Source organism: Lissotriton vulgaris, chromosome 5, assembly GCF_964263255.1.
Source record: "Lissotriton vulgaris chromosome 5, aLisVul1.2, whole genome shotgun sequence".
Taxonomy (NCBI): Eukaryota; Metazoa; Chordata; class Amphibia; order Caudata; family Salamandridae; genus Lissotriton; species Lissotriton vulgaris.
The window spans coordinates 844,644,023-844,665,749 of NC_141693.1; the positions used below are offsets into that span (position 1 = coordinate 844,644,023).

The 21,727-nt window shown below is 50.6% G+C and overlaps 1 protein-coding gene across 2 annotated transcripts in view; it reads right to left on the reverse strand.

The window, feature by feature from the left end:
* Positions 1 to 8,549: 8,549 nt before the first annotated feature.
* The window catches only part of VPS26A (VPS26 retromer complex component A), a 352,216-nt gene continuing 339,038 nt past the window's right edge, over positions 8,550 to 21,727 (reverse strand). For both annotated transcript variants that reach the window (XM_086922395.1, XM_086922394.1), the window contains one exon: positions 8,550 to 9,417. In XM_086922395.1, coding sequence (XP_086778521.1) covers positions 9,389 to 9,417 — 29 coding nt within the window. In that variant the 3' untranslated portion in view covers positions 8,550 to 9,388. The remainder of the gene's footprint in view (positions 9,418 to 21,727) is intronic.

The window sequence follows — 21,727 nt, forward strand, 5'->3', positions numbered from 1 at the left end:
AAGAGTGACAGGTGCTGCCTGTTTTGGAGGTATGCTGCCATAGCAGACAGGTGAATGCGGATGGAAGAGTACGCTAGATTACATCGATACAGGTGAAAAAGGTAACAGATGATGTTTTGAATGGAAGCATCTAGCGGGTCAATGTCGTGGTTCCCACAGTAGATGACAAACCTCTTCCATTTAGCCGCATAACAAGCTCTAGTAGTGGGCTTCCTTGCCTCCCGAATGATGTCCATGCAATTGGGAGGAAGATTGAGGTAGCCAAACTCTAGGACTTCAGGAGCCAGATCGCCAGGTTGAGCTGTTGCGGATCTGGGTGCTGAATGTCGCCATGGCTCTGCGTCAGAAGGCTGGGAGTGAGATGAAGCCTTTGATGCGGTACCACGGAGAGTTCCAGAAACGTGGTGTACCATGGTTGGCGAGCCCACGTTGGAGCAACCAGGATGAGCGTCATCGAGCGTTGCCTGAGCTTGCGTGCCACCAGCGGTATCAGAGGTGCTGGGGGAAAAGCGTACGCAAATCTGCCTGACCAGTTCATCCACATCGCATTGCCCTGTGATTGGGGGTGTGGGAACCTGGCGGCGAAGCTTTGGCATTTTGCGTTCTCCTTTGTGGCGAATAGGTCTATCTCTGGATGACCCCACATTTGGAAGTACGGTTGGAGTACCGATGGATGTATCTCCCACTCGTGCATCTGATGGCTGTGCCTGCTGAGGAGGTCCGCCATCTGATTGTCCTTGCCCGGGAGGTGCTCTGCCATGAGGAAGATGTTCCTCTGAATGGCCCACTTCCACATGCTCTGAGCCAGATGAGACAGCTGCGGAGAGTGTGTGCCCCCCTGTTTCTGGATGTAGTACATGGCCGTCATGTTGTCCGTCCGGATCAACACGACCTTGTTGCACAGATGTACTTTGAACGCCTTTAAGGCCATGAAGATTGCCATCAGTTCCAACACATTGATGTGCATCCTCCTCTGCTGTAGTGTCCATAGTCCCTGCACAGTGTAATGGAGTACATGCGCTCCCCATCCCTGGAGAGAGGCGTCCGTCGTCAGGAAAATCTGTGGGACAGGCTCTTGGAATGGTCGGCCTTTGCAAAGGTTTTGTGGATTCCACCAATGCAGAGAGTTGTATGCCCGACCGCTCACCAACACTAGGTCTGTCAGTTGCCCATGAGCCTGAGTCCACTGACGTGCTAAGCACTCCTGAAGCGGACGCATATGTAGTCTCGCGTGCGGGACAATGGAGATGCAGGAGGCCATCATGCCTACCAACTGCATGAACACCTTCGCTGGAAGCGAGTGTTGGGGTCTGAACCGTTGGATCAGCGCCTGGATACTGGCGATTCTCACTGAATTTGGCTGCGCAGTGGCCGCCAGAGTGTTGATCGTCGCGCCCAGATACTGCCGCACGTGGGCGGGCTGGAGATGGGACTTGGGGTAGTTCAGTGAGAAGCCCAGATCGTGCAGGAGATGAATGGTGCGTGACACATGGTCTGCGCACTGTTGTTCCGTCCTTGCCTGAATGAGCCAGTCGTCCAGGTAAGGATAGACGTGGACGTTTTGGCGACGGAGATGCGCCGCCACAGTCGCTAGGCACTTCGTAAATACCCTTGGTGCCGTGGTGACCCCGAACGGCAGGACCTTGAACTGGTAATGCTGGTCTAAGAGCGTGAATCTGAGATACCTCCTGTGGGAAGGATGTAGGGGGATATGAAAATAGGCATCTTTCAGATCCAGTGTAGCCAGAAAATCCCCCTGCTGAAGCAGGGGAAGCACTTGCTGCAACGTGAGCATATGGAAGTGCTCCGAGAGTATGTACCAGTTTAGGGGCCTGAGGTCCAGGATAGGCCTGAGGGATCCGTCCTTCTTGGGAATCAGGAAATAGAGGGAGTAAACCCCTGTTCCCCGCTCTCGCAATGGAACGAGCTCTATTGCCCCTTTTTGCAGCATAACTAGAACTTCCTGCTGCAATAAGGTCAAATGCTCGCCTGACATAGGACGGCTTCTTGGGGGTATGTCTGGTGGAATGGAAGTAAGCTCTAGACAGTACCCGTACTGGATAAGGGACCTCACCCACCTGTCCGTGGTGATGTTCTTCCACGCCGGCAGGAACCGCTGAAGTCTCCCCCCAACCGGTGTTGCATGGTTGGGGGGCAGTGACAAGACGTCACTGCTTGTTGGTGGTGGTGGACCTGGAGCCATTGTTTCCACGTCCCCTGCCTTTGGTATTATTGCCTCTGTAACCACCTCTACCCTTGTTGTTATACGAGGGCTGGGTGTTACCCTTGTAGTATTGTGCGGACTGGGATGCCTGTCCCCGGGAGGTGCCTTTTGAATTTGAACGGGGAAAGGAACCACCCCGAAACTGCTGACTTTGTAAAGCCCCCATCGACTTTGCAGTTTCGGTATCCTTTTTCATTTTTTCTAGTGAGGCATCCACCTCAGGGCCAAACAGATGGTCAGGGTTAACTGTTTGCCCTAAAATAGTGGTTTGGATGTCGGGCTTGAACCACGAAATACGAAGCCAGGCATGACGTCTAAGTAACACACTTGTATTGATGGCTCTAGAGGCTGTATCTGCCACGTCTAGAGCACATTTGATGGATGCATTTGTAATGAGTTTACCCTCCTGAATGAGCATCTCTCCTGCCTCCTTGTATTGGTCAGGCAAGTGTTGCAGAATGGCCTCTAATGTGTCATAATGGGCCCTATCATAACGTGCAAGCAGGGCTTGGGTGTTAGATATTCTCCAGATGTTAGCTGCCTGTGCAGCAATACGTTTGCCCGAGGCCTCAAAGATCTTGGACTCTTTGTCTGGGGGAGGAGCGTCACCAGTAGTTTGAGAATTCGCCCTTTTCCGAGCGTTGGAAACAACCAGGGAGTCCAATGGAAAGTGTCCCTTGATATAGGTGGGATCCGTGGGTGCCGCCTTATATTTCCTGTCGATGCGAGGGTTGACCACCCGCGCCCGGGTGGGCTCTCTGAAAACCTCTGGTGCATGCTTAAGCACCCCCTTAAGCATCGGTAGCGTTTTGACTTGCTTTTCGGCTACCGAGAAGGTGTCGAATAAGAAGTCCGCATCCACGGGGTCTGAGTGCAGCTCGACGTCGTGGTTCGCCGCGGCTCTCTCAATCAAAGCATTGAAGGCCGCCGAGTCCTCTGTCGGGGACGTCTTGGCGGTGAAAAGTTGAGTGTCCTGACCCGACTGCGGGTCATCTGTGTCGCCTCCCCCGGCCCAGGGCACATGCTCCTCCTCCGGATCCGAGTACGCAGGATAGTTGTACTCGGCATCTTCCTCGTCCGCATCGGCCGCGGGGGAATGCGTCGGCGAGTGTTCCAAGGCCTGTGGGGACACAGGTTCCACCAGAGCCGAAGAGTCCGCAGAGTACCTTTTATTCTTGAGCGGGATTTTAAAAGGTTCCAACGCCGGCTCCGACGTGATCTTTCGTTTGAGGAGCGACAGTTTCCCGGTGTTGGCGTCGATAATGACCTCACGACGCTCTTCTACCGCAAGCGGCTGGAGCCGAAGCTTCGATACCACCAAGGCAGCTTTCGGCGTTAACACCTCCCCTGAATGTCCGCCCTGTTTCGGCGCGAAGGCCTTCGGCGCCGACTTGGGTGGAAGGACGAAACGAATAGGCGTTTTCTCTTTAGTAGGCTTAGGCGTGAGCGTAGGCACTACAGTGTCCTGAGTGGGAACCACCGTGGTCTTTCGGATCCGCTGTAAGGATTCCTCCACTTTCTTTGTAAGGGTTGCCGAGGGTTGCACCTGCTCGAGCGACCCCTCATCTTCGAGAGCCTGATCGCCGGTAGGCTTCTTCTTCGGGGCCGACGCCCCATGCCTAGGCGCGTCGTCGCCCTGACGCTTCTTCGAAACCGTCTTCGGGTCCCCGACCCCTTTCGGTGCCGACGCGGTCGCGTCGGAGACCTTCGCCTTTGGCGTCGACCCCGAGGGCTTCGGGTCGGCCATCTTGGCGTGGCTCTTGGAGTCGGCCATTTTGGATTTCTTGGAAGTTGACGCCTCCAGAACCTTCTTCACCAACGCAACTTTCAGTTTCGGTTTCGCATCCGAGGGTGCGTGACCAGTTGGTTTCACTTTTGTTTTCTTCAACAGAAGAGATGGCTTAGAAATGTCCGTGACCGGGCCCGGAGGCGGGGACGTAGGACTGATAGGCAGATCTTGGGTAAGGCCCGAAGGCGATCCCTCGACCTGGGCCGTATGAAGGGGAATAGCCCCTGAGTCCGACTGGGGATGCTCGTCCTCTGAGCTATCTCCCATCGTGGCACAAGCCTGATCGTCGTCCCCTACCTCGTCGGAGACTTCGTCAAGGTCCGCGTCACCCGCGTCGTAGTTTTCCTCTTCGGACGCGGGGCCAGAGTCCGACTCCCGCACGTTGTCTTCTCCCTCGACAGATTCCTGGAAAATGTCATCTGGTGGGGGCGCCGAAGCCGACAATTGAGCCTGGAGCCGATTGGCCCGGCGAATCTTTAAAGTCTTCTTGCTTCGGAACTTTGAACACGCCATGCAGGTGTCTTCGCGGTGATCCGGCGACAAGCAGGTATTGCACACAGGGTGCACGTCGAGGTGTGAATATTTGGAGTGACACAGCGGACACTTTTTGAATGGAGTCCGCTCCATAGCAAAAGTTGTAGTGTAGGCCCGTCCGCGCCGAAGGCACGTGGAAGGGCAGCAAGAGATAGGAGCTGAGAGTCAGAAAGAAACCCGTACGCAACTATACCGACGCCCAGCCTAAAGACCTTTTGGTCTCGAGTAGAAGTTGAACAACTATCGGTTCCGACAGAGGGAACCGAAACACATCCGAACCCAATGGCGGAAAAAAACAATCTGGGGATGGAGGCGATGCCCATGCGCACTGTAGTCCAGGGGAGGAGCCACCTATCTCGTGATACTTCGAAGACTCTTCCAGGACAACAATGTGCAATCATCCGGACCCAACACTAGGTGGCGGTCTATGCACAGATATGAATTCAGCAGCCCACATGCCTCGAACATTAGGCATATGGCAAAGGGCATCTCAAACCATTCCCTGCTCTGGGCACACCTGGTCCTGGGGGGTGGACAGGTTGGGAGGGTTGCGCCCACTAACCCTTGGTATCTCCGTAACCCTGCTGTCAAGAAAACACTTCTCCAAAATATTGTCAACTACTTTCGTGAAATGAGGGTACAGTCCAGTCTGCACAGGTACTCTGGGAGGCATTCAAGGCAATGCTTAGGGGACAGGCTCTGTCCTCGATCGCTGGGATTCGAAAAGACAAGGTCAAAGAACTGATCCGGGTGGAGGGCGAGATCAGCCACCTCGAAGATACAGAGGCGTAAGGTCCCACACCGGAGACGCTACATACCATACAGCTCAACCGGAATAAGTATTGGAACATTGTCACGGACATGGTCAAAACAATGGGGAGGGAAAAAGCTGGCAGACTTTACGACCTGGGGGACAAGGCTGGGAAACTGTTGGCCTGGCTGGATAAGAAAGAATTGGCCAATAGGTTGGTCCTGGAATTGAAGGACGAGGAGGGACGCACAGTAACTGATCCACAAGCAACCGCAAATACGTTTGCGGACTACTACAGCTCCGTATATGGGTCGATTTCCAGCTTCTCCGTTACAGAATCAGAGTAGCTCCTCCGGGATATCCGGATGCCGGCCCTCACAGTGGTCGAAAGAGATGCACTCGACAGTGCACTCACAGACAACGAACTGGCGCAAGCTATCCGTGGCATTCGTGCCGGCAAGGCACAGGCCCTAATGGACTACCGATCGAGCTGTACAAACTGAAACTGGATGCTATTGCTCCCCACATGCGCAATATGTTCAACGTGAGCCGAAAAGAGGGACTTCTGCCCCACGACCAGAGTGTAGCAACTTTGGTGACGATACCCAAGGCCGGTAAGCCCAAAACTCACCCCTCTTCCTATAGGCCCATCTCCCTGTTAAACGCAGAACCCAAAATCCTAGCTAAGGTGCTGGCAACCACCTGGTACGAGTAATCTGTAATCTTAAACACCCTGCCCAATTGGGCTTCATGCCCCACCGCAATATGGCGCTAAACTTCTGGTGCCTTCATGGCGTCCTGGGTAGAATTGACACCATTCAAGAGGCGGCGGTGGTGGTTTTGCTGGATGCCTCGATGGCGTTTGACATGCTGGAGTGGTTGTATCTCTTCGCAGTCCTGACTAAATTGGGCTTCAGTCCTGGTTTCATTGGCTGGGTGTGGCTCTTGTATTCCGAGTACCTGGCGTAGGTAGTAGTCAACAACAAAAAGCCAGTGAACTTTGGCCTGAGCTGGGGAACACGTCAGGGGTGACCTCTTTCGCCTCTCCTTTTTGCTTTGTCCTTGGAGCCTCTGGCAGCGTGGATCCGTTGGAGTCTGTCAATTCGAGGGCTCAAGTGGACGGCGGGATGGGAGGATCGCATTTCACTTCATGCAGATGACATCCTCTTATTTTTGGCCTCCGCCAAGTCCTCCCTACGAGTAGTCCTAGGCATTTTTACTGTTTTCGGGAGGTACTCTGGTTATAGAATCAACTGGAGCAAGTCTCTGCTGTACGTTCTCAGCGGGGACCCCCCTCCCATTCCCAGTGATTGTACCATGCAAATAGCAAGCAAGGGTTTCCGTTATTTGGGAATCTTTATCACGGTTGACCCCAGGCTCCGATATGAGCGTAATCTATTCCCCCTGCTGGTGAGGCTTAAGCGTGATGTCGTCGTTTGGAAGCAACTTCCACTCTCGCCTCTGGGGAGGGCGGCATTATTCAAATTGTCACTGCCGCGTTTCCTATACGCCCTGCAGAGTTCCCTTGACTTAGTTCCAGCCACCTATTTCAGAGAGATAGAAGCCCTGCAAAGAAACTTGATGTGGGAGGGTAAGCCTCGGATTGCGCTACAGAAATTGGTCCTGGGTAGGTACAATGGGGTTATCAGTCTGCCAGACATAAAGAGATATTACTGGGTCGCACATCTGATGGCCATAAATCATTGTGTATATAAACCTGGAGATGATCCTGCCTACAGGATGGACAAATGGTTACTCCCGGGGGGTACATATTACAGAGCCCTATACTCCAGACCCCACAAGTATCACCTTACGGGCCCAACTAAACATTCGGTGGCTGTGTGGCATACGCCGAGATGGAGCCTGGGTTGGGACGGGAAATTTTCGCTGGCAACTCCCTTGGGGGACTCGGAAAAGCTCGGCACTCTGGGGACCACCAAGGGGTTCGACAAATGGGATCTAATCGGGATCTCTACTGTTGGGACACCTGTGGAAAAACAGGGAGGTGGTAGCGTTCGCTGACTTGCAGCTAAACTACGGCCTTGCGGACTCTGAGTACTTCCGATATCTGCAAATTCGATACGCACTACAGTTGAACCTACCCAAAGACACCTCCTTATCGGACGCCTCGCCACTAGAGGACAGACTACTTGATGGATACTTACCAGATGGGGTTATATCTCTGACATACAAAATGTTGGTTAACAACACACCGGATCCCCTGACACTACTGAGACAGCGTTGGGAGATGGGCTTGAGGTAGATGATGAGCAGTGGCAGGAGGCTTTGGTCTCCCCAAAGGAGGTTGCCATCTCATCTAGACTGCGCTTGGTTCAATTAAAGATCCTTCACAGGATATATGTTTCCGGGCTAACACTGGTTAAAATGGGTAGGATGGATGAGGGCGATTGCAGGCGTGGATGTGGACGGATTGGTTAATTTATGCACATATTATGGAAGTGCTCCCTCATTCAGTCCTATTGGTCGAGAGTGCTAGAATGTATGAGTCGGTGTCAGAAGTAGTCATACAGCCGGTTGCAAAGAGATGCCTATTAAACATTTGGGAGCCCACCGACCTCAATAGTAGAGATAAGATATGGGCTATGCTGGGCCAAATAATAGCTAAGCGGAACATAGCGTAGTTACGGGGCAGGGGTCGGCAAGGTAGCCACTCGGGGTGAACTCCTGGAAAACCTACATGGACTGGTGCATGTTCAGAGAAAAAACAGTGTATGTCTCCTGTGGATGTCCCAGAAAATGGTCCTCCGTTTGGAAGAAAATGGAATAATTATCGTGGATGTATCTATACCCTCCTGACCCTGTTTCAGACAACCAACTTACGCCATAATCCCCGTTGTCACTCATTGAGATTTGTATGTTTGTACCTATGTAAGCTTTAAGACTTTAAGTGTGCATGGAAGTATCTCTAATGCCTTGTATTGTCGACTTTTCGGATGGTTAATAAAAAGAATTATTAAATAAAAAAAGTTAAAGGATACATGAGGTTTTACAATTGCACAAAGTCATAGCAACACCATGCCAGACTGCAACAAGATTATACAACCTTTTTTTTTCATTTGAAACAGTCATACGGATTATATACAGCTCATCATAACATAAAACCATAAGCAATTGGGAAGAGCAATTGACTTAGGAACGTGGCAACTTAGAGTCCCACTTGGGAAACTGCATGCTTAAAATAATAGGATTATAAACTTGAAGCAGTTACAATACGGAGATAAGCCATCATATTACTTTACAACATTTTTTTATTAGAAATACATTTTAGAAAGGAAAATCATACAATTAGATATTTATTTGTTATCAACATGTCAAAAAGATAAGACTTATTTAGAAGATCTGCGTTGCTGCTGCGGTCGACTGGTAAACTAAAGGTCATAGAAAAAATATAGTGTCAAGAATTAAAAGTTACGTTTGAGGCATTTATACAGTGCAAGGCCACCTTTTATCACTTTCTATTTTTTAAATGTTTTAATGAAGTCTCAGTTCGGGAACGTGACTTCTGCCTCACAAGGGCAGCATTGAAGCTAGAAATTCTAAGGTAACACATACACATAGACACACAAACAGTAATTTATTCATTCTTCCTTTCAAAATGTGTAATTATATATGGGTGTGAACATAAATAAACATGCTGTAATGTACAAATATCCTGGAAGAAAACTTCTCAAAAGCAGAGAGACATACATTAGCTTTCGTGCAAGGAAACAGCACTGGATCATTACATACTATGTATATATGTAAGCATTTCAAGTACATGTAGTTAGGAAGTAAAAGCAAATATGCATTATAAAAGTGGCAGCGTAATAAAATTCCAGTGTTTTGAGCAATCTCTTCGTATTTATATGTATACATACACAGACTTGCAGTATGGTAAAATATATGCAGCAGAGTAAGTTCCAGGAAGACAATTATAATGGAGATTTGGTCTTTTCTCTTCTTACAAAGTGCTGCAATCTTTAGTCTGCTTACACCGTTTCGATAGCCTTAAATTTCAGGCTGCTCAGCAGTAGCCTGTGGTTCTGGTGATTCAAACCGCTGGTGGAAGTTTGTTCTTTTTTTTAATTTCTCAGGAGCTTTCCTCCATAAGATGATCTCCTATTAAAAAACACAACAATATGATGAATTAACAAGTAAAAAAGGTGAGTCATTAAGAAAGCTATACTGGGTTCCCTTTTCCTTCACACATGAAAAATTGTTGATGGGAATGCCTATCAGCATAACATCATACATTTATTTTTTACACTCAACAGGACGGGTAGTCTCAACTGGTCATTTTCGGAAAATTAGGTAGGTGTGTCTCATATGAATACTATGCACCCAACAGCACTCTGAATGGCCATTGCTTCAGGTGAGTAAATATACAGCAAGGCTAGTTCAATAGTTTCATAATTAATCCCTAGGGGATTGGATCAATGAGGATTTGAGGACTGTCCTCTGAGTCACTGCCTTACACATTAAAATGTACAGATATTGGAAGGGAAAGGAGGGAGATAGTTGCCTGGCAGGCTCTTAACATCTGATATCAAAGGCTATTCAACGCTAGATATCTATTTTATAGTTTAAGTGGTTTTATTGAGTTTAAACACATAAAGGCTTCCATGCACAATCAGTTATCATTGATCAAAATCTAGGTATAACAACCGGCCAGCACACAGGAGGGCTGAAGCCCAGCCTCTCAATCACAGACATAGAATACCAACATAGGAAGAAGAAAAAAAGAGAAACAGGCAAAAGAAACAACCCCCTCCTCCCCGAACTAACCCCCCCCCACGTCCAGTGCCCAGTGTCTCCCACCTATCCCCTTTCTCTCCTCCCAAATCACGCCAAGCCCCCAGCGACCACCCTACAATCCGACTTCTGTGGCTCCATGAGGCGCAACAATCTCAGGTACCTGGGACATGTGATTTCTCGGAATTCAGAAGCTAAGAGAGAGCGAAATGGTTGCCATAAATCATCAAATTTAGATCCCTCTCCCGCCATAGTAAGCGACAACTTCTCCATCCCTAGCACCTGCCACAAGCGGTGAAGCCAACCCACAAAGGAGGGCACGACGGGAGTGTGCCAATGCGCTAGTATGTTTTGCACCGCAGAACCTAATGCGATGGCCGTCTGCCTGCCCCTACGGGACTTCAATGGGTAGGTCAGGGGGTTAGGGAGACCGAGTAGTACATAAACCGGGAAGCGCAGGATGTCTGTCCCAAAATGCTTGTCTACCTCATCCAGCACTTGAGCCCAGTAAGGTTGAACATGCACACATTCCCACAATAAATGCACCAAGATGCCTACCTGGCTACAGCCACGCCGGCACGTGTCGTCTCAGTCACGGTCCATCTCATGCATTCTCTCCGGGGTATAATACCAATACGTCACCACCTTTATGAATGTCTCCGTGAGCCCCATGTGGTACACAGAGCTTCGGGCCCTGTGATATATCCCTTCCCATTCCTTCCGAGTGAGTGTCCTACCTAGCTCTCTCTTCTAGCGCTCCCTGCCGGGATTGTGTGTGTATGTATGAGTGACCTGTAACATCTTGTAGAGGTCGGAGGTGAGTTTGGAGTCTGACGTGCGAGTGATGAGCCATCTTTCATAAGCGGAGAAGTGTCTGCACGTTCGCGAACCTGCGGTTGCAGTGCCCAATGCCGCACCTGTAGGTATCTTAATTGCTCAGTCTCCAGGAACCCATACTCCTGTCTAAACTGGGGAAAGGGCAAAACACCCTCAGGTCCATATATGTGATACAAGAACCGGCAACCAGACGATTTCCAGTGTGTGAAGGCCACATCTACTACGCCCGGAGTGAAGTCAGGATTGTCAATCAATGGAGTGAGGGGAGACGGGAAAGTTGTAAGTTCGGGTTTGATATTAGTGGCGTCCCACACCTCAAGGGGAACTCTCGTTATGTGAGAGGCATACAAGTTAGGGGGTCTATAAGACTTGTGCATAAAGGAGATTTCCTGTAGCATCCTCGCCGCGACCGCCTGATCCTGGAACAGCCAGTGCTTCTCCAATTCCCATCTGCTCCACTCGACCACATATTGTAATTGTGCCGCCTGATAGTACAACTTAAGATCGGGAACTCCCAGTCCACCCATCTCCGGAGAAAGCATCGCTAGCGTGCTTCGCATTCTCGGCTTCCTACCATTCCAGATAAACTGAGCCAGGTCAGATTGCGTCTGTCGGATCCATCCGCCAGGCGGTCGGAGAGGGAGAGCACGGAAAAGATAGAGGATCTGAAGCAAAATTGTCATTTTAACCGCCACAATTCTCCCTAACCAGGAAAGAGGGTAGTCCTTCCACCGCCCGATCTTGCGTCGGATTTTCCCGCGAAGGATAGCATAGTTGGTAATAGCCATAGCATAAAGGGAAGGAGCCAGCTGTATTCCCAAGTACGGAATAGTGTCCGCCGCCCACTGCATGGGAAACGAACTCTGCAGATGTTCCCGGGTGGAAGGGGACAGCGAGAGGTCCAAGGCCATTGACTTGTCCGCATTCACTTTGAATCCGGCCACCCTGGCAAAGGCGTCTAAGTCCGCCAAACAGGCCGGCAGGGCTGTCCTCGGGCTAGCAAGGGAGATCAGCACGTCGTCTGCGTATTAACTAATTTTGTGGACGTAGGCACTTAACTTTATCCCTTCAATAGCCGAGTTCTGTCGCATCTTCTGAGCCAAAGTCTCCATATGCAGGGCAAAGAGGAGGGGCGACAGTAGACACCCCTGCCTCGTGCCCCTTCCGATGCTAAAACTAGAAGAGGTGTATCCATTCACTTGGACCGTAGCTGTCGGGAATCTGTAGCAATTAAAAATAAAAGTACGGAACTTCTCTCGCATCCCCACCCTCTCCAGCACTCGCTCTAAATAGGGCCAATGATCGCGGTCCAACGCCTTTTCGGCGTCTATAGCCAACATCATATATTCCCCGGGCACCCGACCAGCCTTCTCTATAAGATGAATAATCCGCTTGGTGTTATCTGACGTCTGGCGTTCAGGTATAAAACCCGCCTGGTCAGGTTCAATGAGACCGGGCATGAGAGGGGAGAGGCGGGCGACCAAAATCCCTGTATACAGTTTAAGGTCGACATTGAGGAGGGATATCGGGCAATATGCCCCGCATTTAGTCTTATCCTTCCCAGGTTTAGGTATCACTACTAAAGAGGCTCCTAAGAGGTCAGGTGGTATCGCTCCCAGTTCAGCAAAGGAATTAAACAGTTGGGTACGAAGCGGGGCAAGCACCGCACAAAACTTCTTATAGAAAATAGCGGGGAAACCGTCCGGCCCTGGGGCTTTCGCTAACTTAAGGCAGAATATAGCGGCTATGACCTCCTCTGTTTGGATATTCATGTCAAGGTGCTCGGCCTGAGCCGCCGTCAGAGAGGACAGGGAAACAGAGTCAAAAAGCAGTCCCCTCTGACCTATCAGACAGGTCGTCCGTGTAGAGGGAAGCATTAAAGTCGTGAAACGTTTCCGCTATTCCCGCATCTTCCGATGTGCTGGTCCCATCCGACCGAACGATCTCTCTGACCCTGTTGTGGACGAGCCTCCCTCAACCTGTTAGCCAACAGTCGCCCACACCTATCCCCCCCCCGGTATAATAAGCGTGCCTGAGTCTTAGAGAAGCATACCCTGCTCTGTCCTGGTCAAGCGCCGTCAATTGGTGGCGCGTAGTCTTAAGTTGTCCCCACACCCTCGGGCCCCCGTCCTCTGGTGCATCTGTTCTACTTCACGGACGCGTTGAGTGAGCTCATCGCGTTTACGCTGGGGCTCCCTATTGTCAGCAGTCGAAAGCGCAATGAATTCCCCTCGAACTGCGGCCTTCAGACCAGCCCATTGCGTTGCCAGGGAAGTATCCGAGTTCGCATTATGGGAGAGGTAGTCAGCTATGGTAACCTGTATGTGTTTAACAATGTTGGCCCTATGCAAAGGAGAATCCTGGAGGCGCCACACCCTGAAGGGGCGCGAGGCTGACGGAAGAGTGAAAGTAACGAGAACAGGGGCGTGATCAGAAAGGGAAGCAACCCCCATTTCAACAGCGGTCGCGAGCATCGGATCAGAACCCAGTAAATGATCTAGCCTTGCGTAAGTCTTATGTGCATTCGAGTAATAAGAGTACTCCATTTCTGAGGGGTGAAAACTACGGAAAAGGTCATGTAGGTCCAAGTCGCGCAGTCTCTCCATTCCTTCTGCAGAGATGGCCCCTACCTGGTGTGTGCGCTGACTGGATCTAGCTAAAAGGTTGTCAAACACTAGGTTTAGGTCGCCCCCCAAGATATTACGGTCTGACGTGGCTGTAGCCTCTGTAAGTGCGGCGTGTAGGAACTTCTCCTGGCCTTCATTCGGGGCGTATATGGAGCCAACAGTGAAGGTCAGTCTGCCCAGGGCAAAGCGATAGGTCAACAGCCTCCCCCTAAGCTCAGCACCTTTGTGTAGTACCTCCCCCTTGAATCGCTGCGCTACCAATATTGCCTCTCCAGCTGTCTTAGTAGAACCTGAGGAGAAGAACTGAGTGGGAAATCTACGAGACCGGAGCCTGTGACAGTCGCGTGCCAGCAAATGAGTCTCCTGGAGCAAGCATATGTCTGCTTGTGCATTCTCCAAGCACGACAGTATCGCCCAGCGCTTCACCGGATTATTAAGACCCTCACATTGAGGGTTAGTATCCTAAGGGTAGCAGCAGGCATGACTAATAGCCAACAGGGCAAAGCTTACACTCAAGGGACCATAAGCGGCATCGCCAGCGTGGTGGGCCGCTAAGGAGGGTGGGGCGACTCGGGCATGCGGGACTACACTAATGCTAGGAAAAGTTTGGACTTGGAGCACTGGACACCCTCCCTCTACCCCCCCCCATCAATTCCCAAACTGCCAAACATTTTAAGGAAACAAAATTGAACAGAAACATACAGTCCGTCAACCATGGTTGATCAGTGAAAAGATATCTGGGTAAGTTACCAACAGGAAAGCCCCCTCTCTCCCGCCAAAGGCCTAGCCTTAAGAAATCAAACAATCGGCCTGCTGCAGAGTCAATAGTCAGCCAGGCGGGGTGTTGGGGGAATCCGCAGAAACCGCCTCCAGAGCCGACCTTCTCCCCTCCATGACTTCCGCAGCACGGGGTTTCCGGAGACGCCTCCTGCGGCCCTGTAAACACCATCGGGGCCTGGAATCTTAGACCTCTTCTTTGGAATCTTCCTCCTCACCCCCCGATTCCAACAGATTCACATGTAGCAGTCTGCTGGCCTCCGTCAACGAACGTAGCTGGTACAGCTTCTTGTCCATGCGAAATACCAGTCTGAACGGATGGCCCCAGCTATAGGTGATATTGTGCTGCTGTAGGTGTGCAGTGATAGGCTTGAAGGACCTCCTCTTCTGTAAGGTCAGGGCAGATAAGTCCTGATAGAGGACTGGAGATTGTCCTCGAAACTGTAGAAGTTGCATTTGTCGTGCTTTTTGGAGGATAGCCTCCTTGGTGCGATAGTCTAATATGACAGACTAATATGTCCGGCGGTGGATCCGTCGGCGCCCTCGGAAGACCCACCCTGTGCGCTCGGTCCACTTGCAGTTCTGTCTCCAACGGTCGGGTCAGAATGTGATTAAAAAGCTCCCTGGAGTAGGAAAACAGATCCTTCGAGTCCTCGCCCGTCTGCACTCCTCTAATGCGTATGTTGTGGCGTCGGGACCTGTTTTCCCGGTCCTCGACATGGGTTTGAAGATCTAATTGTTGACCATGGATTCGGAGTATCTCCTGCTGCAAGGCCGCTATTTCCGTGTCCCTTCCATCGCTCTTACCCTTCAGATCAGCGACCCTCTCACCAATGCCATCCATTTCCCGGCAGACCTCACGAATCCCCGAAGTGAACTCTTGCTTTAGGGTATGGATGTCTTCCCGGAGAGCGGCGAACATGGACTCAAGTAACGCCTTGGCGATGGGTTCAGCTCCATCTTCCTTGCTTGGCCACTGTGGTAGAGGTCATGGTATCCGTCTGCGCTTTGACAAATAAGTCTTTGATGGTCTTGTCTTTCCGGTTTCCGGAAGAGGACATAGCCCTTCCCGGAGACACGCAAGCAATGCACAGAGGGTCCCCACTCGTCTCAGCTATCAGCTACTTTTCAGCAGATGACCTCGAGGAACTAACCCCAGGCCCAAAGGGAAGGTAAAATCCTGGGTCGCTCTAGAAGACGTGGGGAGGGGGCTGCTTCTACCCGGGCCTCTAGTCGCTGCAGCTCTGCCAGGTCTGGCACGCCCGGCCCAGCCACAACGAAGTGTTCCATGCCTCTCACTCTCCAATACCCCACTGGGCAGCCTATGTCACATTGGTCCCTCAGTTACGCTGCCCTCCACTCACCGGCAATGTCTCCAGGATACGCGCCGGAGCCCGCCGCATCCAAGCTGTCTCAGCCACCACTGTCGCTGGCAACCGCCGCACACCCCCCAGGAGAGGTTCACGGGCTGGTCCTCCACCAACACGGCACAGCCATCCAGCCCAAAGCTAACGGGGTCCCCTGCAGCAACTCCGCTCTCCTCTGTGGTGCTCAGTCCAGCAAGCGGCGGCTCCCCAATCCCTGCCGCTGCCCAAAACCTCCAGCCAAACTCCGCTTCACTCACCGGTATCCGCCGCGGGCTCCTGCGGTCGGCCTCCTCTGCTATCTTTGGACCCCGCTAAGCAGTCCACGCGGTAGGCCTCCGCAAATCGGCGCTCCGGGCCTCGCTCACGCCCTGATTCCAGAAGGGTAGCCTATTCCTGCGGTGGTGTCCGGCCACTTCCCAGGCGCAGCAAGACTGGATCCCGCGCTCAGCGGCAACTCCACCAGGGCCTGCGCTTGCCTCCGCTTCTGTCAGGCCTCGGTGTGTCTGTCCCAAGATGGCGGCCCCACCTCACGTCCACAGCATCACCGCAGCGCCACGGCACCAGAAGAGCTTCAAATAACCGCTGGACGTACCTCCACAGGGGAAACCAAGATTTTCTGCACCATTCAGCACCTCATAGCTTACTAGCAGCAGCAAGTTGCCCCGCATGGCCCCTCAGTCTCAGGCCCAATCACTCCGGGCTCCGCACAAAATGGCGGCCGGGCTCGACCCCGGCGAGGGTCCCCAGTCTCTGGTCGCTTGGAAGGGGGCACCAGCTCGCCCCCGCCGGGATGGCCACAATCCCTTCTGCCGCTCCGTCCGCAGGACACGGGCTCACCAGCCCAGGAATGCGTAGAGCAGCGCGGCGCGGCAGGGCTCACTGCCACCCGCCGTGGTCTCAGGCCACACCAGTCTCCGCCTGCCGCCGCAATGCTCAGCCCACCTCTTGAGGCTAAAATCGCCCTCCAGGAGCCGCTCACCGGCTCTCAGCTGCACCTGCCGGACCCCAGTCAGATTCCGCACTGGGATATGGACTGACTGTAGCGATTACGGCCCGAAAGCCGATGCTGATGTAGGCCGTAGGCTCCGGAGCAGTACGTCTGCTCACGCCGCCATCTTATCCACGCCCCCCTAGATATCTATTTTAGACACATTTTTACCTTTTAAAGTTGCGCCACAAGGGCACAAACGCCAACAATCATATACATTGCGCAGCAACTATGCAGCCAATGATGTTGAATTGTAAAAAATAAATACATACGTTAAAAAGTGATGTCAAGCTTTGTGCAGAGGGTAGCTCATGCACACATAAAATGCTACAACGGTTAAGGGAAATCAGTCACTCTGCCAAACTCATCACTCCAATGTATGTGCTACCATCAAATAGTGCAGAGTTTCAGAGATTTGCATTTGTACTGCCAGGCAATTCCACACAATAACAAAGCTGTAAATAAGCGCGAATAAAAACTAATCAAATTTAGTTCCACAGGAGAACAAAACTCAGCAATCAGCAGTATAAGCATTAGCAGAAGAAGCAGCAAAATCAGAATAAGCTCAAGCAAAATAGATCTCAATGTGACCCCACAGCTAAACTAAGAAGATCGGGCATGACCATCGGCCCCAACAAAGAGGATATGTGAATTAACTTTATGCCAAGACTGTGCTGATACAGGACTACCAAGAATGCTTGTAGACAAAAAGAACTCATCGCCCTACTCTGATAATCTGAATAGCTATACATGGATTCCTATGGACACACTAATGATCTGATCCAAAATAAAAAGGTGACACATCCAACTTCCACATCCAACACATCAAACAAAATAAAGCAATTGGGGGTGGGGGTTGTAGAGGCTGAGTCGGCTGTTGAGGTACGCAGGTCCGGTGTCGTGCAGTGCCTTGTATGGGTGGGTGAGGAGCTTGAAGGTTATCCTTTTGTTGATGGGGAGCCAGTGCAGGTCTCTCAGGTGGGGTGTGATGTGGCTGCGGCGGGGGATGTCGAGGATCAGGCAGGCGGGGGAGTTCTGGATGCGTTGGAGCCGTTTCAGGAGTTTGGCCGGGGCTCCTGCGCAGAGTGCGTTGCCGTAGGCCAGTCTACTGCTGATGAGTGCCTGGGTGACTGTCATAGTTTCGGTGGGGATCCACTTGAAAATCCTGCGAAGCATGCGGAGGGTTTTGAAGCAGGAGTAGGAGACGGCGTTAACCTGCGTCGTCATGGAGAGTGTGGAGCCTAGGAAGACCCCTAGGTTTTGTGCGTGGCCGGTGGGTGTAGGGGGTGCTCCTTGTGTCGTCGGCCACCAAGAGTCGTCCCAGGCCGAGAGGGTGGAACCGAGGATGAGGACCTCCGCATTGTCTGAGTTCAGCTTCAGTCGGCTGTTCCTCATCCAGTAAGCGACGGCCTTCATTCCTTCGTGGAGGTTGGTTTTGGCGGTGTGGGGGTCCTTGGTGAGCGAGAGGAACAGCTGGGTGTAGTCGGCATAGGAGATGATGTTTAGGTCGTGCCGTCGGGCGACGTGGGCGAGTGGTGCCATGTAGACGTTGAACAGCGTTGGGCTGAGCCTTGCTGTATGCCGCAGATGATCTCAGTGACTTCGGAGATGAAGGGGGGGGTGGCAGACGCTCTGGGTTCTCCTGGAGAGGAAGGAGGTGGTCCAGTCCTGGGCCTTCTTTTGGATTCCGGTGTCGTCCTCTTAATGTGCGGTCCTATGCAAGGAGGGATATAGTCAATAGGTAAATATAGACACAATGGAAACTATATTGTAAATTGACTTGCCCAGCCGGGCAGAGGTCTAATATTTAATTTAGAACCACAATATTAGTAGATACCTTCAACAATTTCTTGGAGATGGGCACAAGCCTGTGCCCAGACGTTTACAAATTGTCATGGTTAGCAGAGTGGATAGAAGGTAGAGAAAGGTTTTTAGGCAAAAGCTATTGTTTTCTGTGCATATAGCAATAACAGAATTCACATTTACACCATTACTTGAAATATAGTAACAGATACACAACAGAGTATATGGTGTAGAAGTTGTCGACGGCGTTTCGATCCCATTACATAGTTACAGGGATCATGATCAGGACTGAGTAAAGCCTAATCATTCCTAGCCATGATAGCCTAAAGGAAAGGGGGGAGAAAAATAAGGAAGTTTGTCCAAGAGAGGACACATTTTAGTTATCGCTACACACTTACATTTGTAATTTAAACATAAGTGACATTCAGTGTTGCCTTAAGGGCCTATAACAAGGCTTTGTGCACGAGAAGTGAAGTAAAAGAATTTAAAAACTTTGCTTTAAAGCTAATGCATTCATTCAACGTCCGTGTTTTTTATTGTGCCTGACAGAGAATAATGACCTTCATACTGCCGTGTGCCTAGTTGGTGCCCAGGCCGTGTGCTAAACACCAGAGTTTTGGCGAGATACTGCAGTAGTGATGGGTGCGTGTCCTAAGGCGTGCATAACATGCATGTGACGAACAGGGACTTCTACTTCGGCGAAGAAAGAGCGGCACGTACTCGGTACTAAAGAAGTAACTAGGTTATCGGTGAGAAGTGAGGGGTCGCGATCGCCTACCAAGCAATCTACAAGCTTACCGCATTGGGCGAGGCGCACACAGTGGGTGCCGGCCGGTGGCAGGGAGTAGGGGGCAGTCGTTATCTGCAAAGGGACCAGAGGGTCTATAAGTAATCAATTAGTTCTGAAAACAGGAATCAAAAATTGGGCGCTGGCTAAATAACTCACCCGCGGAGGAACCGGATAGTCCCAATTTAAACGGGCAGCTTAAATGGTAATTACGTTTCTGGCAGGGTTGGGTTTCAGGCAGGTAAGCCACGGAGATCAATCTCCTAAAATTACGAGAGGGAACATTAAAAAGGTAATGGGAGTCCAGGTCGTTCGTGGTGAAGCGCGTAAGAAAAGAGCTTACCCCGTGGAGTGGTTGAGGCGCCAACAATAGGCTGATTCCTCACGAGCCTGAGGGAATCAAACAAGGGGGAATTTAGGCTTAGTAAGCAAAGGGGTACAAAATGCCTCAAGGGATTGGAGAGGGGGGTGGAGGGTAGCCATGCGCTTACCTTAACAGACGACTGCAAGTGCTTCCCGGGCCGGTGCACAGGCGAGCAAACAGGAAGTAAATTTATACCTTGGTGTTTGGAGGGAACAGTCACATGATGGGAGTGGCGATAGGGGATGCACACTGATTGGGAAGGGCTGTCACATGGTCAAAATAAAAATACAAGAAGGACATGGGGGCGGCCATGAAGGGTGAGTGAAGGGTTCCTAGGATTACAGTGAAAGTGAATAAAGGGAGTGTGATAGCATAACGTGACGCTAAAACCAGTGAAGGACAATTTAAACATGCACAGTTCAAAGTTCCACATATTCGACTTAGCAATTCATTATTCAGAGCCCAACTAGCACAATCTATGCAAGGTTAGTCCAATCCTCCTGCTGATTGAGTCCGGAATTCAAGCTATTAGTCCTTAAAATCCATTTTAGTTCTTCCTTATTGAGAAGCTTAGACAAATCTCCCCCTCTGGGTGGAAGAATGATTTGGCTGATCACAGTCCATCTTAAATCATTCTCGGTGTGTCCTTTGTCAATAAAATGTTCAACGAGAGGGGCTTTTTCAGTTTTGCATCTGATCCTACTGCGATGTTGCGAAATTCTCAGTTTAATCTTTTGCTTGGTCTGTCCCACGTAGATCAAATTGCATGGGCACAAGATGGCATATACCAGGTTACAGCGGTTACAATTGGTAAAAGTGCGCAAAACATTTTTCACCTCACCAAAGGTAAATTCTTTAGATTCAATACACAAATCACAAACCACACAGTTGCCACATTTAGAGTGCCCCCTAAGAGGGGGAAGTTCCCATAAGTCTCTGAGGGTGTTCGCCGGTTTGGGCGAGGGGAGGGCAGCCCTTACCAGATGGTCTTTGAGATTTTTGCTTCTCTTAAAAGCAAACATGGGAGGGTCAAAGTTTAAGTCCCCAGAATTAAGGATGTGCCAGTTTTTTTTGATACTCTTGCTAATCTTATTGGATACTGCAGAGAAAGTAGTGACACATACTAGTTGGTCCGATTGCTTTTTTTCTTTTGGTTCCAAGAGGGATTCACGCGGGCAGTACCAAGCCCTTTTCATAGCGTTTTTGACTAGCCGATGTGGATAACCTCTGAATCTTAGTTTGTCTGCCAGTACGTTCGCTTCCCTAAAATAGTCCGTCTTGAGAAAACAATTGCGTCTCAGACGTAAAAATTGGGAATAGGGTAAGCTATCTTTCAGGGCTTGCGGGCGACAGCTACTGTAACTCAGTAAAGTGTTCCTTTCCGCAGGTTTACGGAATAGGGATGTAAACAATACGCCGTCACTGTGTTGTATACAGAGATCCAGGAAAGGAATGCTAGTTTTACTGTGGGTTAAAGTGAACGTTAGACCATTACAATTATTGTTAAGCCAATGTTGGAATAATGGCAGGGCTTCAACAGGGCCTTTCCAGATCATAAAGACATCGTCTATATAACGTTTCCATTGTACCAATCCATGGTGGAATGGGTTCGTGGCTGGTAAGATGATGTCACATTCAAGCCAGTCCATGTAAAGAATGGCCATGGTCGGGGCAAAAATTGCGCCCATCGAAGTTCCCTTCACCTGCTGATAGTATTCACCATCAAACATGAAGAAGTTCTGAGTTAGGCAAATTTCAAGTAATTGAATGATGAAAAGGGTAGGTACAGTGTGTGGGCGTGGTCGGGTATTGAGAATTCTTTCCATGGTTAGTAAGGCTTCTGTTTGAGGAATGTTGGTGTACAACGATTCAACATCTAGAGTACAGAGAGTTTCAGTAGTTGGGTCGAATGGATGGTTCTCGATTAAGTTGATCATATACATACTGTCACGCACATAGCATACTGTACAAGGCACAAAGTCTTTCAAAAAATGGTTCACATAATGTCCCCGGGGCTCCAACACAGAACCACAGCCAGAGACTATAGGGCGGCCGGGGGGGTCCTCCAACCGTTTATGAATCTTTGGGAGGGTATAAATGACCGGAATACGGGGATGATCCACATTT